This window comes from Miniopterus natalensis, chromosome 18 (assembly GCF_054644295.1).
Source record: "Miniopterus natalensis isolate mMinNat1 chromosome 18, mMinNat1.hap1, whole genome shotgun sequence".
NCBI lineage: Eukaryota > Metazoa > Chordata > Mammalia > Chiroptera > Miniopteridae > Miniopterus > Miniopterus natalensis.
Genome location: NC_142098.1, coordinates 22972129 through 22993305, shown reverse-complemented (window position 1 = coordinate 22993305; position 21177 = coordinate 22972129). Strand labels below are relative to the sequence as shown.

The 21177-nt window shown below is 42.0% G+C and overlaps 1 protein-coding gene across 1 annotated transcript; it reads right to left on the bottom strand.

Annotated features, from left to right (window-relative positions):
• Positions 1-393: 393 nt before the first annotated feature.
• ADAT1 (adenosine deaminase tRNA specific 1) lies at positions 394-21177 on the bottom strand. Its single transcript, XM_016196753.2, has 10 exons — positions 21166-21177; positions 20299-20489; positions 19930-19998; positions 18722-18776; positions 18102-18232; positions 14485-15103; positions 12140-12285; positions 11510-11609; positions 5563-5649; positions 394-2233 (listed from the first exon to the last, which is right to left on the bottom strand). The coding sequence occupies exons 2-10, from the start codon at positions 20465-20467 to the stop codon at positions 2101-2103; spliced, it is 1509 nt and encodes a 502-aa protein (XP_016052239.2). The 5' UTR covers positions 20468-20489; positions 21166-21177; the 3' UTR covers positions 394-2100.

The following is a 21177-nucleotide window of genomic DNA, read 5'->3' as shown; positions in this document are numbered from 1 at the left end:
CTTATAAATCTTTATCCTCTGAAACAGAATCTTGTAAGAGAGATGCATAGTCATCCGTGGATAAAAGTTCCTGCCAGTCAAGGTACCCTAACTGCTGTTGTAACGGGGGACTTGGGGTTAGGCAAATGATCTCTCTGATGAAAGCAGCATATGGGAGAGCCTGGCTTTCCGAAAGTGGTGTTTTTACCTTTCTTTCCTGCTATGTAAAAGGATATCTTATGGAAAAAAAATCAAGGATAACTTGTTATGACAAACATGTATTACTTCTATAGTTTACCATGCTCACACACAAACTTGTACGTGGATGTTCGCAGCAGCATTATGCACAAGAGCCAAAAAGGGAAACAAATGTCCATCAACTAATGACTGGATAAACAAAATGTAGTCTATCCACACAACTGAATGTTATTTTTATTCCATAAAAAGAAATAAAGTAATGATTCATGGTACTAATTCATGTTACAACATCATGGATATTAAAACATTATGTTAAGTGAAAGAAGCCAGTCACAAAAGATCATGTATTATATGATTCCACTGCATAAAACGTTCAGAATAGGCAAATCCAGAGACAGAAAGTAGATTACTGCTTGCCCTGGTGCTAAGGGGCTTGAGAGGACACAGGAAGTTACTACTAATAAGTACTGTATTGGGTTGAATAGTGTCCCCCACAAATTTTGAACAAAAAGTGTTCTAAAGTTGATTGTGGTGATATTTACATAACTTTGTAGATAAAACCCACTGAACTGTATACTTTAAATGGGTGAATTTTATGGTATGTGAATTACAACTCATAAAACTCTTATTAAAAAATATTTAGCCCTAGCCAGTTTGGCTCAGTGATTAGAGCACTGACCCTCAGAAGGGTCCCAGGTTCGATTCTGGCCAAGGGCACACACCTTGGTTGCTGGCTCAATCTCAACCCTGGTCGGCTCGAAAACAGGAGGCAGGAGGCAACCAATCGATGTTTCTCTCTCTTCCCCACTCTTTCTCTCCCCCTTCCACTCTTTCTGAAAAGCAATGGAAAAAATATCCTCAGGTGAGGATTAAGAAGAAAAAAAAGTATTTAAAGCAATAAAGAAATGCTCAAGAACTGACAAGGCCCTTGAGTAGTCCCAAGATGGAGAGTTTCTATTTTGAGACAATAATTTAAGGTGGGAAGAGGTGGAGAATTAAATATTAGATGTTAGTTAAAACAGGCTTGGTTGCTAGGCCTGTTGCTGATTTCCTAAAGGAACTTTTAGCCTTTTAGGCAGAACTCTTTCCACTGAAAGTCATAGAAAACCATCTCAAACAGGCTTACTGAAAACAATAGGAATTCATCTCACATAACTGAAGTCCAGGGTGGGCTCTAGCTTCAAGGCATCCACACAAGGTCACAAGAGCTCTGATTCTCTTGGCTGTTTCACTTTTATTGCCTTCATTCTCAAGCTGTCTGTCTCTATGTGGTGGGCCAAGTTCCAAGACTATGAGGCCCTTACAGCTCCTGATACAAGAGGGACAGAATCTTTCCTGATAGCTCTGGCAGTAGTTCCAGGACTGTCCAGGGCTCACTCACATTACTGGAGCCAGGAATAAGGTTTGCTTCAACCAAGTCTCATGGTTGCATAGAGTTTTCCATTGAGCAGGAAAGGGTGGCTCTCCAAAGGAAGAAAGGCTGGTATACAAAATATATGTCCACTATACCAGGCAAAGCTCTAGAACTTGCAGAAATTCAAACATCATCTCAGCCCAACATATTTACTGAATTAATGCAGAAACACACAAAACAGAGCATCACTTTTAAAGTATCACAGTATTTCAAATTCTTATTCTGTATTTTAGAGAAGCAATAAAACACAGTTAGGACAGATACCAAAGTCATTAGCGAGATGCCATTTTAGCAGAGAGCTGCTTCAAGCAAGTATAGATTGTTCCATGTTCCAAAATTCCATCCCCCCACACAGAAGAGATGTGTTGCTCTGGTAGATGGCAGACTTTTTTCCCCTATTCAGCCACAAGAAAAGCTAAGGCTTGTCCAGCACAAAAGAAGAAGGTGGTCCAGCATCAAAGGTTGGAAAATACCTTGCTACCAGTAAGCTCTTTGCAGACTTTCTCTTCTCATTTAAACTGGTGATAATCCGGGGGGTTTCGGATCCAGGATCCAAATGCCTGCTTCCGGAGTGTGCTCCAGGCTTCCTGGTAAGCAGATGCAGCCTCCTTGTACTCCTGGTACGTCTCTAGCTTCCGCACCCTAATGCACACACACCACCAAGCACATAGGTTCTCACTGAACAGCTCACCACCATGGCCAACAAGACACCTGAGCAATCAACTGGACACATTTATTACAAGAGACTTAGGAATAGGATAATCTTGGTATGCCTGTCTAAAGAGACTCTGTCTTCTTTGTAGAGAATTCACTACAAAGTAATATGGATTAAAACAAGCAAGAGTGAGCCCTTGCCATTGTGGCTCAGTTGGTTGGAGCATCATCCTGTATACCAAAAGGTGGCGAGTTCTTTTCCTGATCAGGTAGATACCCAGGTTGTGGGTTTGATCCCTGGTCAGGGTTCGTATGGGAGGCAACCGATCAATGTTTCTCTCTCTCTCTCTCAAAATCAATTAAAAAAACCCCACACAGACAAGAATGAACAGAATGCTAGTTTTGTCTGATACTGGTAAAATCAGATAAAACAAGTTGGTTTAAAGTTTCCTAAGTGTCCATAATTTCCACCAGAGGACACAGCCATTAGAAACTTCTTGGCTACATTTTCCCTATGAAAGCAAAGCACTTTCCATTCCATCCATACTCTCCTGTACCAGCCAACACCCCTCCAAACCCCTCACTCATCTCTGACTGCTAAAAAAATGGCTGATATGTTGAATAATATTTGCAATACTTATACACAGTTAAAAGATTTTCTTGTGACAAAGACTCTTCTCTCCTTTGACCAAACATGAGTCATGCTCCTCCAAGCCCTCTTCTCAACTTGGACCTTGAGCTCTGTCCTTGCACCTTATACATAGTTGAAGAAACTGACACTCATGTCGTATTGATCCAATTTTATCCTGCTTCTACGTTGTATCTTAGATCCTTCAGCAGAGCAAGGTTGATAATTGCAGCAAAAATTGATTTCAGTTGTTGGATCAATTTCCTACAGCTTTTTGTTGGGATCTACACACATGACAATGTTAAACTTTACCTGAGCCCTGAGTTTCTAAAAAATAGCTATGGTTAAGATATGTCCCTCCCGCGCCCAGCCGGGCGTGGCTCAGCGGTTGAGCGTCGACCTGGGATCCAGGCGATCTGGGTTTGATACCCAGTCAGGGCACATGCCCGGGTTGTGGGCTCGATCAATGACTCTCTCATCATTGATGTTTCTGTCTCTCTCTCCCCCTCTCCTTTCCTCTCTCTGAAATCAATAAAGATATATTAAAAAAAAAAAAAAAGATATGTCCCTCCCACCCTTCTGTGTTCTGGGAAATGGCTGAGCACAAAGAACTGCCCTTCCCCATGACTTAGGTAACACTCATGGGTGGTCCCATGGTTTACCTATGAAAAGGCCAGACACAGACCCTCCAAATTCCCACTTTGTCTCATAATAATTAGCTGAAACCACTGACCAATCTGGACAAAATACTTGCTAACTTGACCAAATATTAGTTATACTTCTTTTTTAAAATATATCTTTATTGATTTCAGAGAGAGGAAAGGAGAGGGATAGAGAGATAGAAACATCAATGATGAGAGAGTCACTGATTGGCTAGAGCCCACAACCCGGGCATGTGCCCTGACTGGGAATCAAACCTGGATCGCCTGGATCCTGTCGACGCTCAACCGCTGAGCCACGCCCGGCTGGGCTATACTTCTCTTCTTATGCCAGGTCCCAGAACTTTGATCCACCCTCAACCTGAGCCAGCACCAGAATGTGTAACAAGCCCTTAACAGCCCCTCCTGGGAATCGACTGACAGCAAGAGAAGACATTTCCTGTTCATTTGTCCCGTCACACCACTTGCTCATCCCACTCCCCCGTTCCAGGTTCTGTTCAGCCTTGTGTACCTCTCCGAATGAAAGAGAACCCCTTTCCATCTGCCTTCGAGAGCTTACAAAGCTTATGGTTGGAGTGTTTTGCTGCTGCACTAGTCCTCCATCTACAGTAACAGGCCCCTTTTCTTACTGCAGTAATCCTTCTGAGTGAAGTCTCCCCTTACCTAAGTCCAGATTGGTTTTTAACACACAGAATGTATGGAAACCCACCCAGTTCCAGTTGGATTCCTTTTTCTAGACAAGAAACAAGCAAACTGATCACTGAAGACTGAAGGGCATCATTACTGACCACAGCATGGATAATGGACATAACAGTGGCTATCCTCTTCATGGAGAAGTTTCTGGCTACTCCTTCGCTTCCCTGCTGTTGTGTAATAAAGATTTTGGCTAGTCTTTGTTGCCAGTTCCTGAGAGGGAACCTTTAAACCCTTAGAATTTCTCAAGTGACAGGACTGTTTGGGTTACTCATGGTGGACCTTCAGATCACATCTAAGTTTATGTTTAGTGAGGTGACTCACAGTGGGCCCTAAAGAGTTTCAGGATGGGACTGGCCATGCCAGAAACCCCAACTAGGAGATTAGAGAGCTGGTGCACTAAGCCACCTGATATAATTATAACCTCCTACGGTGGGAGGAGGAGATGAAGATTGAGTTCAATCACATCATGTGAACTATGATTCAATCAATCATTCTTATTAGCCATCCCCCAATAAAAACTCTGGACCCTGAAGCGCAGGCCAGCTTCCTGGTTGGTGCTAAAAGGGTGATGCTTCCTGAGGACAAGAAAACATCAAGTTTGGGACTCTCTCAGACCTCGCCCTATCTTTCCCTTTCTTTTAGCTTGTCCTGACTTGTATCCTTTACAGTAAAAGGTAATTGTAACTACAGTGCTTTTCTGAACTCTAACAGTTGTTCTAGTGAATTACTGAACCTGAGGAGGTAGTGGGAACCCCGAGTTTGTAGTCAGTTGGTCAGAAGTATGAGTGGCTTGGGGCCTCTGGGCTTGTGGCTAGCATCAGAAGTGAGGGCAGTTTGTGGGGACTGTGCCCTTATCCTGTGAAGTTTCGGCTAACTCAGGGTTATTGTCTGAATTGCACCCACCCTTCTGAAGTGGTTTTATAGTTCTCTGCATTACTGTTCGAAGAGTGATTTCAATCATGGAGTTGCAGTTCACAACCAATGATGTGAATAAAGAGAGAGAAGAGAGTGCCATTCCAACAGTATAGTGCCATACAAGCACTCACATTTCCACAGTGCTCTCCATCTGAAGGTGGAATGAAAGGAGGGCCTGGAATGGGCCTAGACCCAATTCTACCCTTAGTCTCTTTGCACCACCAAACTACCATCTTCCACACCTCAGGTCATACATGCATCTGCAAGCAGGGCCATGGGGATAGAAAAGCATGTGGTCAGTAATAAGTGCCCACTGGCAAACTGAAACACCACTTCTGCTAAAGTTTCCTGCTACTCCTAAGCCAGAATTAAACCAGAAGTCTTCCTAAATATGAAAAAACATGGGTCAAAGGTATCACCTGAGGGAGTCTGGCCACTTGTCCTCTGAAATACTGCTTAGCAGCTTCTGGAATGATCTAAAGAGTTCCACTTTGCTGACTCGAGATCTGTTTGGAAAAAGACAAAAAGGATTTAAGTGTTTGCTATGAACCAGATCCCTATCAAAGATGCAAGGCTTCACATGGTGTTTAGGTTTGGATGTGCCAGAGCCCCATTTTCACCTGTACTTGGCAAGGAGAAAATCTAGACCTGAGGCTTTGATTAGGTTGAGGCACAAAAATGAACCTTTTTTTTTTTTTTAAATATATCTTTATTGATTTCAGAGAGAGGAAAGGAGAGGGAGAGAGAGAGAGACAGAAACATCAATGATGAGAGAGTCATTGATCAAGCCCGCAACCCGGGCATGTGCCATGACAGGAAATCGAACCCTGATCGCCTGGATCCTAGGTTGATGCTCAACCGCTGAGCCATGCCCGGCCGGGCTGAATCTCATCTTAAGAAATGTCATCAGCAGTGAAAAAGAGACAGGTTCAAATGGGGTAAAGATAAATTCCCCCCTGGATACTTATCAGCCATGTTGGCTATCTCCTTTCAAGGGAGCTGGCCCCTTGGGTAATACTGCTTACAAGAAAGTGAAAGCTTTGTTTCAGAACCTTGAGTGCTGCTCCCCATATAAAGTCCACTTGGATGATCCATCTGAGGCAGGATCCCCAGACTCTACTCTTCCTTTGGGCATTACAGGTCTTTGCAGGGCAATTCTTTGCTTCTAACATTAAGCTTTATGGAGGTCATCATTTGGAACAGTGAAGGAAGTGAGCATGGATTTCTTACCAACAACCTGAGCCTGGTTTGGCCCATCCATGTTGATGTGGCCTGGACTGTATGTGCCTCCTTCTTTTCCCTCAAATACACAATTCATGAGCAGATCTAGAAGTTGGGAACTGCTGTATGTGCCCATAATGTGTAATCTCATGTTTACACACCATATCCTTCACTGTCCTCACATATGGTACCATCAGCTTGGACACAGTAGCCATATTGGTATATATGATACAGGGGATTGTACAATCTGTCAAGAAACTCCCTTACCTGGCTGGGACCTAACCTACTGAAAAAAGTCACCTCTTAAAGCAGAACTTTGAGTCCTCACAGGCTGCTCTCCCTGGGCCTTCACTGTGGTAAGTGGCTGTTGGTGCTCAGGAATATAAAACTGCTTTAACATTAAAAAAATTCCAAAGCCAAGAAACTAATGGAACTCTCATTAACAGATTAACAGATTAAAGGAGAAAAGTAATATAACTATGAGGAAAACATATGCAGAAAAATCATTTGTTAGAATTCAACATCCATCAAATCATTTAAAACCATTTACAAACGAGAACTAAGAAAGGCATTTACATTCATAAAGGGTATCTCTAAAAACCTACAGCAAATATATGTCCTTAAAATCAAGAACAAGGGTACTTGCTATCACTGCTTTTATCTTACATTATACAGAAGGTTCTGTACAGGAAGACAAGAAAGAAAAGGAATAAAGTTTGAAAAGCAAACACCAAAGCCATTCTTTACAGATGAGTGTGATATTGTCAGTTCTAGCCAGCACAGTAAGTCAAGAAATGAAAGATATGGGGGATTAGAAAGGAAATGCTACTTGCAAAAGATTATCTATATTAAAAATTCCAGGTCCTAGCTGGGTAGCTCAAATGGTTAGAGCATCATCCCAATATGCCACAGTTGCAGGTTTGATCTCCAGTCAGGGCACATACAAGAATCTACCAATGGATGAATCAGTATATGGAGCAACAAATTGATGTTTCTCTCTCTCTCCTCTTCTCTCTCTCTAAAAATCAATAAAAATAGCCCTGGCTGGTGTGGTTCAGTTGGTTGGGTGTCATCCAGTGCACCAAAAGGTTGCTGGTTTGATTCCCAGTCAGGGCACATGCTCGGGTTACAGGCTCGATCCCCGGAAGGGGGTGTGCAGGAGGCAGCCAACTGATGTTCTGCTCTCACGTTGATGTTTCTCTCCCCTCCTCTCTCTCTAAAAATCAATTAAAAATATATTTTTTAAATCAATAAAAATAAAAAAATTTTAAATTCCAGAAGAATTCCTAAATAATAGAATAATGAGCATGAGCAAAGTTGCTAGATACAAACATTGATTGCAGCAGAAACAAAAAACTGGTTTTAACAGCAATGCCCAGAAAATGAAATAAAAAGAAATTACTTCAAATAGTATCTATAGTAACCAACCTCTAAGAGGGTGATTCTTGCCTCCTGGAATCCATGCCTCTGTGCAATCCCCTCCCGCACTGAATAGGGCTGACCTGTATAACCATTAGGAGGTTGCAGTTGCAGTGTGACTTCTGAGGCTAGGTCATAAAAGACACTGTGGCTCCTGCCTTGTTCTCGTGGACCACTTGTTCTGGAGGATGCCAGCCACTGTGTTGTAAAGAGGAACCCTAGAAGCCTTATGGAGAGATCCAAGTTGTGAGGTACTGAGGCCACTTACTGACAGCCAATACTGACCTGTAGACCACGTGAGTGAGCCATTTTGGAAGTGGATCCTCTAGTCACAGTCAAGCCTTCAGATGACTGCAGCCCTGGCTGAGTTAATGGACTACAACCTTATGAGCCCCTGAGTCAGAATTATCCAGCTAAGCTCCTCCCAAATTCCTGACCCACAGAAACTATGAAATAATACATATTGATTATTGTTTTAAGCCACTAAGTTTTGGGGATAATTTGTTACACAGCAAGAGATAACTAATATAACACTCGAGGAAAAACTCTAATAAAAGATGTGAAAGATTTAGATGAAGAAAATTAAACTTTACTTATATATTTAGGAAGACCTAGGAAAGCTATACAGACATATGTAATTTTTTTTAAAGGTTACATTACATTGATATTTTTGGTCTAGCACTATCCTTACTCTAACATAGATACGCTTAAATTTATTTTTTTACCCCTCAGTCTTTTTTTTAAATAATCCAATGAGCCATATAATGATTGTCTAGGATGTTTGGTATCTGGACAGGGAGGGAAAGAGAATTTTCCACTTTAGGGCAAAGGACACACACACACACACACACACACACACACACACACGCAGAGATTTAAATAAAATAGTTCCTTTAATGTTGCACTAGTATATTAAATGTCTCTAACATCCCAGTCTGAGTTCATATTCCCTATAGCTCTAAAGGTGGTCCCGGGATGCCAGTACTCGGGAATGAGCAACGAGAAAATCTGTTTCCTCCCCAGCAGCTGCTGGTCTTTAAAATAAAACTGACTCTTTCACAAATAATATGAAGCTTTATTTGACAAATGAAGGGGAAATCAATATTAACAAGATGTCTACTATAAGCTCTGCACCATATTAGAGGCACTCTCTCTCACTCAATTCTCACGACATTCCTGTGCAATACATACTCTTAGTTGCCCTTGCTTTATTGCTGCGGAAACGGAGGCTTAGAGAGGCAAAGTAATTTTCCCAAGTTCACACAACCAGGGAGAAAGGGAGCCAGGAACTACAAAGCATCTGCTCTTTCCACCATATACTTCCTCCTTGTATGGAGTCTGCCTTCTAAGTGGAGAGACACAATGTGCCAGAGACCTCAGATCATCTCCTCCAATATCCTCATTTTACAGATATGAACACACTGAGGCCCAGAGAGCAGCTGGAATTGTTCAAAGTCACCTGATAACTGGAGACAGAGCAAAGGTGAGAACAGGAGGCACTCCAAATCACACAGAAAGCAATGTCGTATTGGGAGAAGCTGGAGAACAGTACTACGGGAATTTAGAGAAAAGATGGTCATTTTGATCCAGAAGCCAGTGGTGGTTGAGCTAAGCTTTTAAAGTAAGAGGATGTAGATTCATTGTGCAGAAGAGCATTTTAGACTTAAGCAAAGCAGCAAACCTAAATCAGTCAGGTGGGTGAGGCCAGTATGAGTTTCCGCTAGCCTGTTACCAGAGCTCAGTAGAAAACATGTGGTTCCTTTCCCTCATGACTTGTTCTCCTCCCACAACCTCGGTCCCCTGAGGGGTGCTAACAATGGTGGCCTGAAGCCAGGAAGGCCCTTGGGGAAAAACTCCAAAAATCTCTACCCACAACAGTTTTGTAAATATTACTCAATTCAACATCCTAGGCCACCAGGAGACAGGCCAAGCCTGCCATCTAGGCCGTTTGAAAGCTGGTTAATGGCTGCAAAGAACAAACCTTTTTTAAAAAGTCAAATAAGGAGAAAGTTGTTGTTTGTGTCAAATCAGGCAATTAAGGCATGCCAAAAAATATATGAATCTACCTGTGAAATTTAATTACAACTCTATAAGGGCATAATAAAAAATGGAAAAAGACTATCTAAAATGGTGGGAGTCCTACAAGAGTCACTCAGCACACTTCAACCCAGACTGAGATGGAAATGCCTTTGGTGGAGAGGCCACTCCCCCACAACCCCTCCCACCCTCAGGCTATTGCAGAGCACCTGTGGCTCAGCAGGAGGAAAAAGGAGAGTAGATGAGACCAACTAAGCATCTAGCAAAAGAAGAACCAGTAAGATAAATGTAAGAATCTCCAAACACACAGCAGTGAAAACTGTCTCATGTCCAGCAGCTCATAAGCTCCATACTTCAGCAAAAGCCAATTTGAAGACAAATATTTCCATGGTGCCCTTTTTGCCAATCCAATCACTATGGAGCTTTATAAGTGATTCTTGGGTTCCAACCTTGACCTACTAAACCAGAATCCCTAGTGGAAAAGCCCAAGAAAGTGTTGTTTTCAAAATCTCCCAGAGGAAAGAATAGCATTTCCAAAAAATGGTGCTGGGACAGCTGGATGCCAAAGAATGAAGCTGGACCCCTACCTCAACCTTATAGAAAAAGTAACTCAAAGTGGATCAGTCATAAACATAAGGGCTAAAACTGTAAAACTATTAGAAGAAAACATGGAGTAAATCTTTGTGACCAGGGATTAGGCAATGGTTTCTTAGATAAGACACCAAAAGCACAAATCACGAAAGAAAAAATAGGTAAAATGACATCAAAATTTAAAACTTTTTAAATACCATCAAAATGTGAAAAGACAACCCACAGAATTGGAGAAAACACTTGAAAATTTGTTTCTGATAAAAGACTAGTATCTATAATATATAAGGAAACCTTTCAACTCAACAAAAAAAGATAAATAAAGCAATTTTAAAAATGGGCTAAGACCTGAATAGAAGACACAGATCAGGTACAAATGGCTAATAAGTACGTGAAAAGATACTCAGCATCATTAGTTATTAGGGAAATGCAAATCAAAACCACAGTGAGACAGCATTTACACCCACTAGAATGGCTTCAATAAAACACATAGACAACAACAAGTATTATAAATGATGTAGGATAACTGAAACTCACACATTGCTGGTGGAAGTTTTAAAATGGTACAGCTGTTATGGAAAACAGTTTGGCAGTACCTCAAAAGTTAAACATAAGGTTATCATATGACCCAGAAATTCCATTCTGAGGTATACACAAGAGAATTGAAAACATATGTCCACTCAAAATCTTATACACAAATGTTCATAGTAGCTTTATTCATAACAGCCAAAAAGTGAAACAACCCAAATGTCCATCAGTGGATGAGCAGATAAAAAAAAGGTGATCTATCCATACAATGAAATATTATTTAGCCATAAAAGAGAATGAAGGACTGAAAAATGCTACAACATGATGAAGCTTGAAAACATGCTAAGTGAATGAAGTTAGACATAAAAGGCCACATGATGTATGATACCATTTATATGACCTGTCCAAAATGAATAAGTCCATGGACATAGAATGGAAATTAGGGGTTACCCAGGTGAGAAGTGACTGCTAATGGGTACAGGGTTTTCTTTTGGGGATGATAAAGATGTTCTGGAATTAGTGGTGTGGTGTGAGTGTACTGCCACCATCTCCTTCTGCCCCAGTATGCTGTACCTGGCCTGAAGGCTTCCAATGCCCTTCTTTGTTGTTCCCTGTGGAAAGCCGTTGGCAGTGACATCCAATGGCTGCTCAGGAACTGCACTCCAGCTGATAGCTATGAAAAGATAAGATTCTGGAGTTAAAACTGTTCAGTTTTCTATACATTCCAGAGGTGTTTTAATAAAAATATTTCCCTGCCTCTGCAGACCCATGAGAGCTGGATATAACATCAGACACAATGACTGTCACTCTGATACCTGGCTTCCAGAGTACAAGTGGTTCATGATTAATCATCATTGGAACCATTGTAACAACTAACACTCATTGAATATTTATTACATGTTAAACACATAGTAATGAATGAAACAGAATTTCTCATTTAATCCTCACAACAACCCTGATAAGTAAATGACATTCTTATCTGAAGGTGAAGAAATTGAGACAGAGAGAGGATAAGTAGGTTGCCCAGGGTCATACAGAACATGAACTTGACACAGTGTGGGTGTCTGGATGTCTCAAAGCCCACACTATGGACCATTTGGGTGGTAAACAGCCTACCCAGGCTGGGAGGATGCAGCCCATCCCAAGCCACTCCACGGTTTGGGAACAAGTTACTCCAGGGCAAGTGGAACCAGGATCCCTTACCTGCTCCGCAAGGAACAAGTCGGCCTGGGCTGTCAGCCCTTTTTGCCTGCACTGCACAGCGGCTCTGCTCAAACAGTAAATCTGACTGCTGTATTTTTACTTCTTGAACTCCAAAGCCTTTGGGTAAAGCTGAGATGTTCTGACACCTAAATGTGAGGGAAAATGCATTCAGTTTAGGCACACTCCTTTAGAAAGACAATATCTACGATTGTGGATCACATCACTACCCCACGCCTTAGGAGATGTGTGGATTTATTTATTTATTTATGGGGAAGGAAGTATGGGAGGGTGTGAAAGAATAGAATCTAAATCATATAAACCTTATGGAGGAAGATCCCTTCCGATCACTCTGAAGTGTTAACTATTTGAGTCACCACCCCTCGGTGACTTCAGTAACACCAAACTCCATTCCTGATGTCAGTTTTGAAAGATTTGAAAACCTTAAGCAGAAATATTAACTTGCTGACATCCGCCTCCTAGGGAATCCTTCAAACATACCAGAAAACAAAATTACCCTATAATAAAAAAGCTTAACTTGTTTCTCTTGTATCTTTCACATCAACTAGATGCCAACATGATGCTAGTAAATCGTATTTTTAGTGTTTTTGTTTTTTTTTAATATAATTTATTGATTTTAGGGAGAGAGGAAGGGAGACACAGAGAGAAACACTGATTTGTTGTTCCACTTATTTATGCATTCATTGGCGTATCTTGTATGTGCCTTGACTGGGAATCAAACTCACAACCTTGGTGTTTCAGGTCAATGCTCTAACCAACTGAGCTACCAGGCCAGGGCTTCGTGGTGCTGGTTTAGAGCTGAGTAGACAGCAACTTAAAAATGTCAGAATAGGGAAAAGATGGAAGATAGAAAACATCTTGGGCACAGTGCCTAGGGTTGCTTTTATAAAAAACATCTTGCCCTGCTGGGCATGGCCCAGCAGTTGAGCATCGACCTAGGATCCAGGAGACCGTGGTTCGATTCCCGGTCAGGACACATGCCTGGGTTTCGGGTTTGATCCCCAGTGGGGGCCCTGAGGGTAGCAGCCGATGAATGACTCTCTCATCATTGATGTTTCTCTCTCTCTCTCTCCCTCTCCCTTCCTCTCTCTGAAATCAATAAAGATATATATATTTAGAATAAATAAATAAACATCTTTATTGGAATATAGTTTATATATCAAAAAATTCACCCATTTGAAGTGCATAATTCAATGTATTTTTTAGCATATTCACAGAATTATGCAATTATCACCACAATCTAAGTTTATAACATTTTCATCAGGCCAATAAGAAACCCTGCACCAATTAGCAGTCACTCCTCATCCCCTTCTCCAGCCCCTGGCACCCATGACTCTACTTTTGGACATTTCATTACATAAAATCATACATCATGTGACTTCTTTCACTTAGCATAAGGTTTTCAAGGTTTATCCATGTTACAACATGTATCAGCCCTTCATTTTGTGTGTGTGGCTGAGTAACAGCCCATTGTATGGATACACCATATTAGCTTTATTCATTCATCAGCTGATGGACATTTGGGTTGTTTCATTTTTGGCTATTATGACTAATGCTGCTAAAAACATTCATGTACAAGTTTTTATGTTGATATATGTTTTCATTTCTCTTGGGTATGCACCCAGGAGTGGAATTAGTGGGTCATATCCTGGGGCTGCTTCCCGGAGTTGACTTCAGGTCACCTGACACAGACCATTTGACACAGGTTCCAGGCTTCCCCTGGCCATGGCTTCATCCTGCCCTCAGTTACTACAGCATTCAGTGGGTTTGGCTGCCTTCTTTAGGGAGACACCACTTGAGTGGTCATTGTTTGTCATTTATTGTTTCAAAAATTAACACTAATGTTTTAAGGTTTTTAAAAAATTTAACAATGTATGTACACTGTAGAAAAATTAGAAAATACAGTAATCACTAAGAAAAAACTACTCTTAATATCGCATCAGTGAAATTAATAATACCTTTATGTATATCCTCCTGCAATTTTTTTCTATAGTCATATATACTATAAGACCAAAATGAACTTATTTTATCTTCTAAGTTGTTTTTCAAACATTATGAGCATCTTACCATATTAAATTTCTTCAATAGAAGTCTTAAAGAAAATCACTTGATCTATTGCTGGCCATTTTAGTGGTTTCTTTTTAAAAAATGACTACACACAAAGCTAAACATTTGAACACTTCCCTAATTATTTCCTTAGGACAAATTCTTTGCAGTGGAAATGATGGATCAAAATGTATGGATATTTCTAAGGCTCTCTGGACATACTCTCAGACTGCTTCTTCGAACGATTGTTATGATGGAGCCCTCTCTCCGTGCCTTCTCACCTCCCAATTAGTGCTCTCTGCATGGCTTCCTGGCTGTATGGGCACTTCCCAATGACCACAGCTGACAGGTAGATGGGCTCTTCTAGGAAGTGCATTAACAGTGATCCCTGGCATCCAAGGACATTCCACCGTGCCAACTTGTCACTGCAAGACATGGAGCAAGTCCTATCTCCCCGGCCTGGCTTCACTCGGAGCAGCCCCACCCGGTGATATGCAGCACCAGGCTTCCCTGAGTCTCCAGCTTCTCCAGGCACACACTTGGCTCCAGTTCTATAAACATCCACCACTTTGGCACCACTGGGCACCATTCTAGCGACAGTGGCCAGTTCCTCTGAGGTGAGATTAGAGATGCTGACACTTGGTGGGATTGGGTCACTTTCCTGATTGCCAAAACTCCTATGGTGGGCCACACCGTTGGTGACTTTTCTTTCAGTAGTTCTGGGCTCAAGCCTCATTTTTTTGGTCACAGGACTGTCCGGGTCTTCATATTTCCTTTCATCTTCAGTAGATTCCAGGTTACCACTGGCTTCTACTGATGGGCTATGGGCCCAATCTCGACTGACAGGACAGCAAGGCTGATCTTCAAACTCGAGCATTGGAATGATGGAGGCATCCCCACCTACAGGAGAAGAAATCCCTTAAATCAGTGGTTCTCAAAGTGCGACCAGCCACAGCAGCATCCTCTGGGGACTTGTTAGAAATGCAAATTCTTGGGGCCCACAGTAGACCTATTGCTTCAGAAACTCTGGAGGTGGTATCCAGCAGTCTATGTAACAAACTCTCCAGGTGATTCTGATGCAAACTCAAGTGTGAGAACCATTGTTTTAAACAAAGCTCAATATTATTCTCCGGGCTGACCTGAGATGAATTAAGAACACTTGCCCACATTTCCCTAACATGAATCCTCTTCTTGATGACCTCTGACCCTGTCCTAGACTCTGAGTTAGAATCTCTGGAGAGGAGGGGCCTGGAAAACTGTGTTTTAACAAAGATCCTAGGTAATTTTTATCACAGGAAGTTTTGGAAACACTAGTTTAGACCAGGGTTACTCAACTTCTCATTACTAACATTTTGGGCCAGATAATTCTATGCTGTGGAGTCTGTCCTGTACATTATAAGATGTTTAGCAACCTCCCTGGTCTCTACTTATTAGATCAATAGCACCCCCTAGTCTGACCATCGAAAATGTCTCCAGATGTTGCCAAATGTCCCCTGGGAAACAAAATAGTCCTAAACTGAGAACTGCTGGTTTAGAATGAGCAGTTTCCCAACTGCATTTTGTGGAATGTTATCCCACAAGACGTCCTGGAAAACAAAAGTGGGTGGCTGATTTCACGGTTAAATAAATTTGGCAAATAATGCTTATAATTTCCCCATCTTGGAAATGTATGTGCACATCCTCAGAGTAAAAACTCTGTAGTAAATTACACAGCTGGTGTTTCCCGTGCTGGTTTAGAGATTTCTGACCTACTCTGTGCTTACAGGGAATTAAAAAAACAACACGCAGCTTAGTAAACAGCACAGGTCCCCATTGAGAAGGGAGCTACGTACTTCTTCAAACACTAACCTAATGTGTGGTGCTTTTCTAAAGCGTGTGAATAATACATCTGTAGCCCTAAAACCCAAGAGTTGGGAAGGCAAGAGATGCATTAGTGGGAGTGTTGCCAGAGAGGCTGGCTGGCAGATTCCCAGAGCTTACAAGGTGACAATGACTTTGGAGAATTCACCAGGGCTCACCTCCCTCGCCACAGGCTCAGAGATTTGATCTTGACAGATGCCTGAACTGGAGAGGCTGACTCATGCTAATAAAACTCACAAAAAAAGAGCCTGAAGTAGCTAACCCATGCACCAAATTATCAATTAATAATGAGGAATAAATACCAAGAGAGCCCGATAGTCACATTCTCTAGTTAGTGTTCTTTCTGCAAACAAACCATGGGTGCATCACAATTTAAAAAAAATTTTAGAGCTCTCCCTCCTGGGAGCATTCTGGCACCTTCCCCTTCCCCCTCCTCTATACCACTCCCAAGCCTGCTACCTTCTGAGCCTATTTCTTTTACAGTTCACTTCTCCCTCTATGACTTACTAAATACATTTTTCTCTTATATTTTGAAAAAAAATTTTTTTTAAATGAACCAGGGGAGTTAGATTAGTGGCTCTAGATTTTGATTTCACAGGTCAATAAAATTTCCAGAAGATTTTAAGATCAACAGAGGGTGGTCAACTTTTTATTCCATCAAGTAAGATCTTTAAAAATCCTAATTGCTATTATTTTAAAAAGATTAAAATCTCATAACCTTTAAATGGAAGGCATTTAGCTTTTTGAAAAACTCACTACATAGTCCTGCTTTTTCTCATAGATCAGTACACTCAGAGAGCAGTACCAGCTTGTGGACCATTAATTTATGTCATTTGATTAGGCGGTCAGGCCAGCTTGATTCCTAGATGCATCTGTCTCCACAATAAGACTACACCTGCTACTCAGCCAGGCCCTGGTTACTCAAAGTGTGGTCCACAGGCCAACACCAATGGCATCAACCATGAGTTGTTTAGAAATGCAGAACCTCAGGCTCCACCCCAGAATTTGAATCTGCATTTTAGCAAGATCCCTGGGTGATTCATATGCATATTGATTCATATGCAGTTTGAGAAGCACTGAGAGAGGAAACATACTTTTTGGTCCTTGGACCAGTGCACCCACTTCTAAGAACAGCAAGGATGAGCCCTACCTACCTCTATATGTCATTTTTTTCTGGCCTTTGGATTTTAACCAACTCTTTTTCGCTAAGACTCATTCTTTCTTAAGCTGTATTATATTTTTGATTTGAGTTATGATGGTCTCGACAGCTATTCTGTCTCTTAGAGTGATTACCTATCTCTGCTCTAATTACATGTGTTACTCTTACTCAGAGGACAGTCTTATATACTTATTTCAAAGTTTTTAGGGTGAGGAAATTTTACTGCCATCCCTGAATTGTCTACAAAGGGCAGAAATTATTCTTAATTTTCAAGACAGAAAAACAGAGGATAGAAATGACTCTCTGTAGGCTAGGTCTGGCCTTTCTGCCTAATGCAATCAAAGCACCTGAACATCCCCTTATAACTCATCAAAATTTACCTTAACTAACCATGACTGTCAACATTCCCTAAAAGACTCTATGAGAGTAGGCAAGGAACTAGTCTTCTTCACTGCTATGTACCCACTGAATACAAGTAGTATTCCTGGGAAGAAGTAGAAAATACTTAATGAATAAATGAATGAATGAATGAATGAATGAATGAATGAATGAATGAAATGAGTTTGGAATTCTAAGCCTTATTGTTGGTTTCAGACTGTGTGTGGTTTCAGCTTTAGGTTTCCCAGTCCTGATTAGAAACTGAGAAGTGAGTAATATGAGTGAGCCCCCCTCCCCGCCAACCCCAACACCCCAACACCCACGCCTGCCTTTTCTTGGCAGAGAAATGATTAGGCACACTGGCCTGTTCACAAAAAGGTATTGTTGCCAGTTGTAGCTACACTTCAGCCAGAAGTGCTTTTTGAGAAATATACCTATGGATAAGACAAACTTAAGGAAGTAGACAATGCAACATTAATCCAAAGGCTTGAATATACTTACAGGGTGTATGGCTGGAGAAAAATAAAAAGAAGAGGTCTGGTCTGAGTTTCCACAGTCCTCTCTGAGTTCCTGGGACAAAGATGCTATCTTCCTTCAGAGCAGCTGCCAAGTGAAGTTGATGGAGAAGGTACCTAATGGGTACAGAATGCTATCAGAAAGAACACCAATCTCTGTGGAAAAGGGGAGGACTGGCTGGGTGGTTACTAAGAAGGAAAGATCTACTAAAGACCAATGGGGCTGACAGTGATTTGGAATTATGAGAATTATCTAGACCAGTGATTCTCAAGGTATGGCCCTTGAACGGGCAGCATAAGCATCACCTGGAATTTGTTAGAAATGCAACTTCTCAAAAAAAAAGAAAAGAAAGAAATGTAACTTCTCAGGCTCCACCCTTGACCTGCTGATTCAGAATCTCTGGGGGTGGGCCCAGCAATCTGGATTTTAACAAAGCCTTTAGGTGATTCTGATGCACACTCAAGTATGACACCCACTGTATAGACCAGTGTTAATCAAAGTTTAGTTCACAGGCTAACAATCAATTTTACTTGGGAGTTTATCAGAAACGCAAATTCTGGGGCCCCCAACCCAGGCTAAATCAGACTCTGGGGATGTGACTTTACCTTTGGAAACTCCTTCTGGCTATGACCTCAGCATGGCTATCATTGAGGATATCTCCTGTGGCAAAGACAGGGCACTAGTGAAGACATATGGAACCTGGAGAAACCCTGGTTCCTAGAAGCAGAACACAGCAGCTTCCCCCAGCACCCAGGATGGCCATGTAGCTCCTGGAGGGCTTTGCCAGAAAGTATCACAATCATTAATGGCAATTCATTTACTGCAGGGTTCCTCAAATAAGCACTACTGACATTTGAACTGGAAAATTCTTTGTTGTAAGGGCCTGTCCTGTGCATTGTAGGATGCTGAGCAACATTCCTGGCAGGCTGGAAGCATACTCCCCTCCTCCAGCTGTGACAACCAAAAACTTCTCCAGACATTGCCAAATGTCCCCTGGGGGGCAAAATCTCCCCTAGCTGAGAATTATTTATTTATAGGGAAATCTTTATCTAGAGGAAAGGGGTCCAGATCTCTTAGCGCTGGAATCATACATGTGCTCATGGTGATACAATTCCATGGAATTCAATCCATGGAAAAACTTTCTCATATACAGGAGGAAAAGCTAGGAGAATGGGGGAAGCAAATGCGAGGAGGCCTCTGCTAACTGGAAGCAGAAGGTGAAGATGCCAGATCTCCAAGGAATTTCCATATTCTTTTTTGTGCCAAAGTCTCCATTTAATTCAATTCAAGATTATTTCTGGGGTTTCAGAGATACAGTAGATTAGCTAAACCCAGGAAACTTCCGGCTTGCACGTGAAAATACTGGTCAACTTTCAATCTACCCAGAACGCAGGCTCCTGGCAGTCTTTGCTTCCGTCATTTATTCCCATTCTTTTTTTTCTTTTTTTTAATATATCTTTATTGATTTCAGAGAGAGGAACAGAGAGGGAGAGATAGAGATAGAAACATCAATGATGAGAGAGTCATTGATCAGCTGCAGCCTGCAATCCGGGCATGCGCCCTGACCGGGAATCGAACCCTGATCACCTGGATCCTAGATCGATGCTCAACCGCTGAGCCACGCCCGGCTGGGCTATTCCCATTCTTTAAATGAGTTCTGTCTTTCCAAATGGAGTGACAGTCAGTCTGAACTGAAGTGTCAGCCAACTCAGTAATATGGCGCTGTTGCCCTGAAGAGGAGAGGGAAGGGCAACATGGACACCATTTCCAAAGCTCCCTAGACAGGCAATGCTTAGACCCAATGTGGGCTTACCGCTTTTCCTCATTTTGGATTGGCCTATGCATTTTGTTCCTGTTCCCATTGACACAACTTCCTTTGTCACTGAGGGGAAAAAAAATGAGTCATTAAGTGAGATTTTAGAATCGGAATAGTCCCCAGTCCTCAGGTTTAATAAGTCTGCACATTTCTCTAGGGCATTTCCTTTGGCTGACCCATCTGAGAAGACTGTGGTTCCAGCTCAGCCATCTCCCACCACCTGAAGTACTGCACCAACTGGTGGAAAGCAGGGGAACATGTCCAACATCGCAGTTTATATTAGGTGATGACTGACCCTGTAGAACCATGTATAATTCTACCATCTCTGACATAAAGAGGGAGAGTTTCAAGGAGAAAAAGTCTCACCTTGTACCTCTTTGTCAGGGCAGTCACAGGCTTGGTCAGCTATAGGCTGTATCTTCACCACAGCTGCTAGTAATGTCCATTCGCGGTTGGGCTCAGGCTTCCCCTGCTTGGGCAGCCTGGTCCCATAGTGCTCATAGCACAGGTGGGCAATCTCATCTGGGGTCCACATGGTCTGAGCTAGTGCTGAGATCCTGATAAAAAACCACAACCATCATAAGTATAGAAAGGAGGACCAATGCACAATGCTTCACCCTGCACCAGACTGCTTCAATAGGCTTCCAGGTGTAGCCCACCAGTGTTTATACTGAGGTTTCTCTATCTGAAACTCTATGGGTCACTTTCTCCTACTTCCCTGCCCATTTTCTTTTTTTAAAATCCTCACCTGAGGATATTTTTTCCCTTGCTTTTCAGAGAGCGTGGAAGGGAGAGAGAGAGAAACAGTGATGTGAGAGAGACACATCGACTGGCTGCCTCCTGCACGAGTCTGGACCAGGGCTGGGGATGGAGCCTGCAACTGAGGTACGTGTCCTTGGCTGGAACCAAACCAGGACCCTTCAGTCTGCAGTCTGATGCTCTAACCACTGAGCAAAATCAGCTAGGGCTTCCCTGCCCATTTCTATCTTTAAGGAAAGATCAAAGAAATCCCAAATCCTACCAACCCCCGGAAGACACCTATTTCTTCAAGCTGTTTTTTAACTCATTTTCAAGCATTTTATTTTTCTCTTCCCAACACCCCCCCAAATTGGTTCTTTACCTCCCTCTAGCAAGTCTCCACTGACACCCCTATCAGGAAAGCAACCCTTTAATTTCTCTGATAACGTTTTATGATGCAGAGGGGAGAAGTGACAAAGCCCAGTAATTTCTCACCAGTCAAGAGTT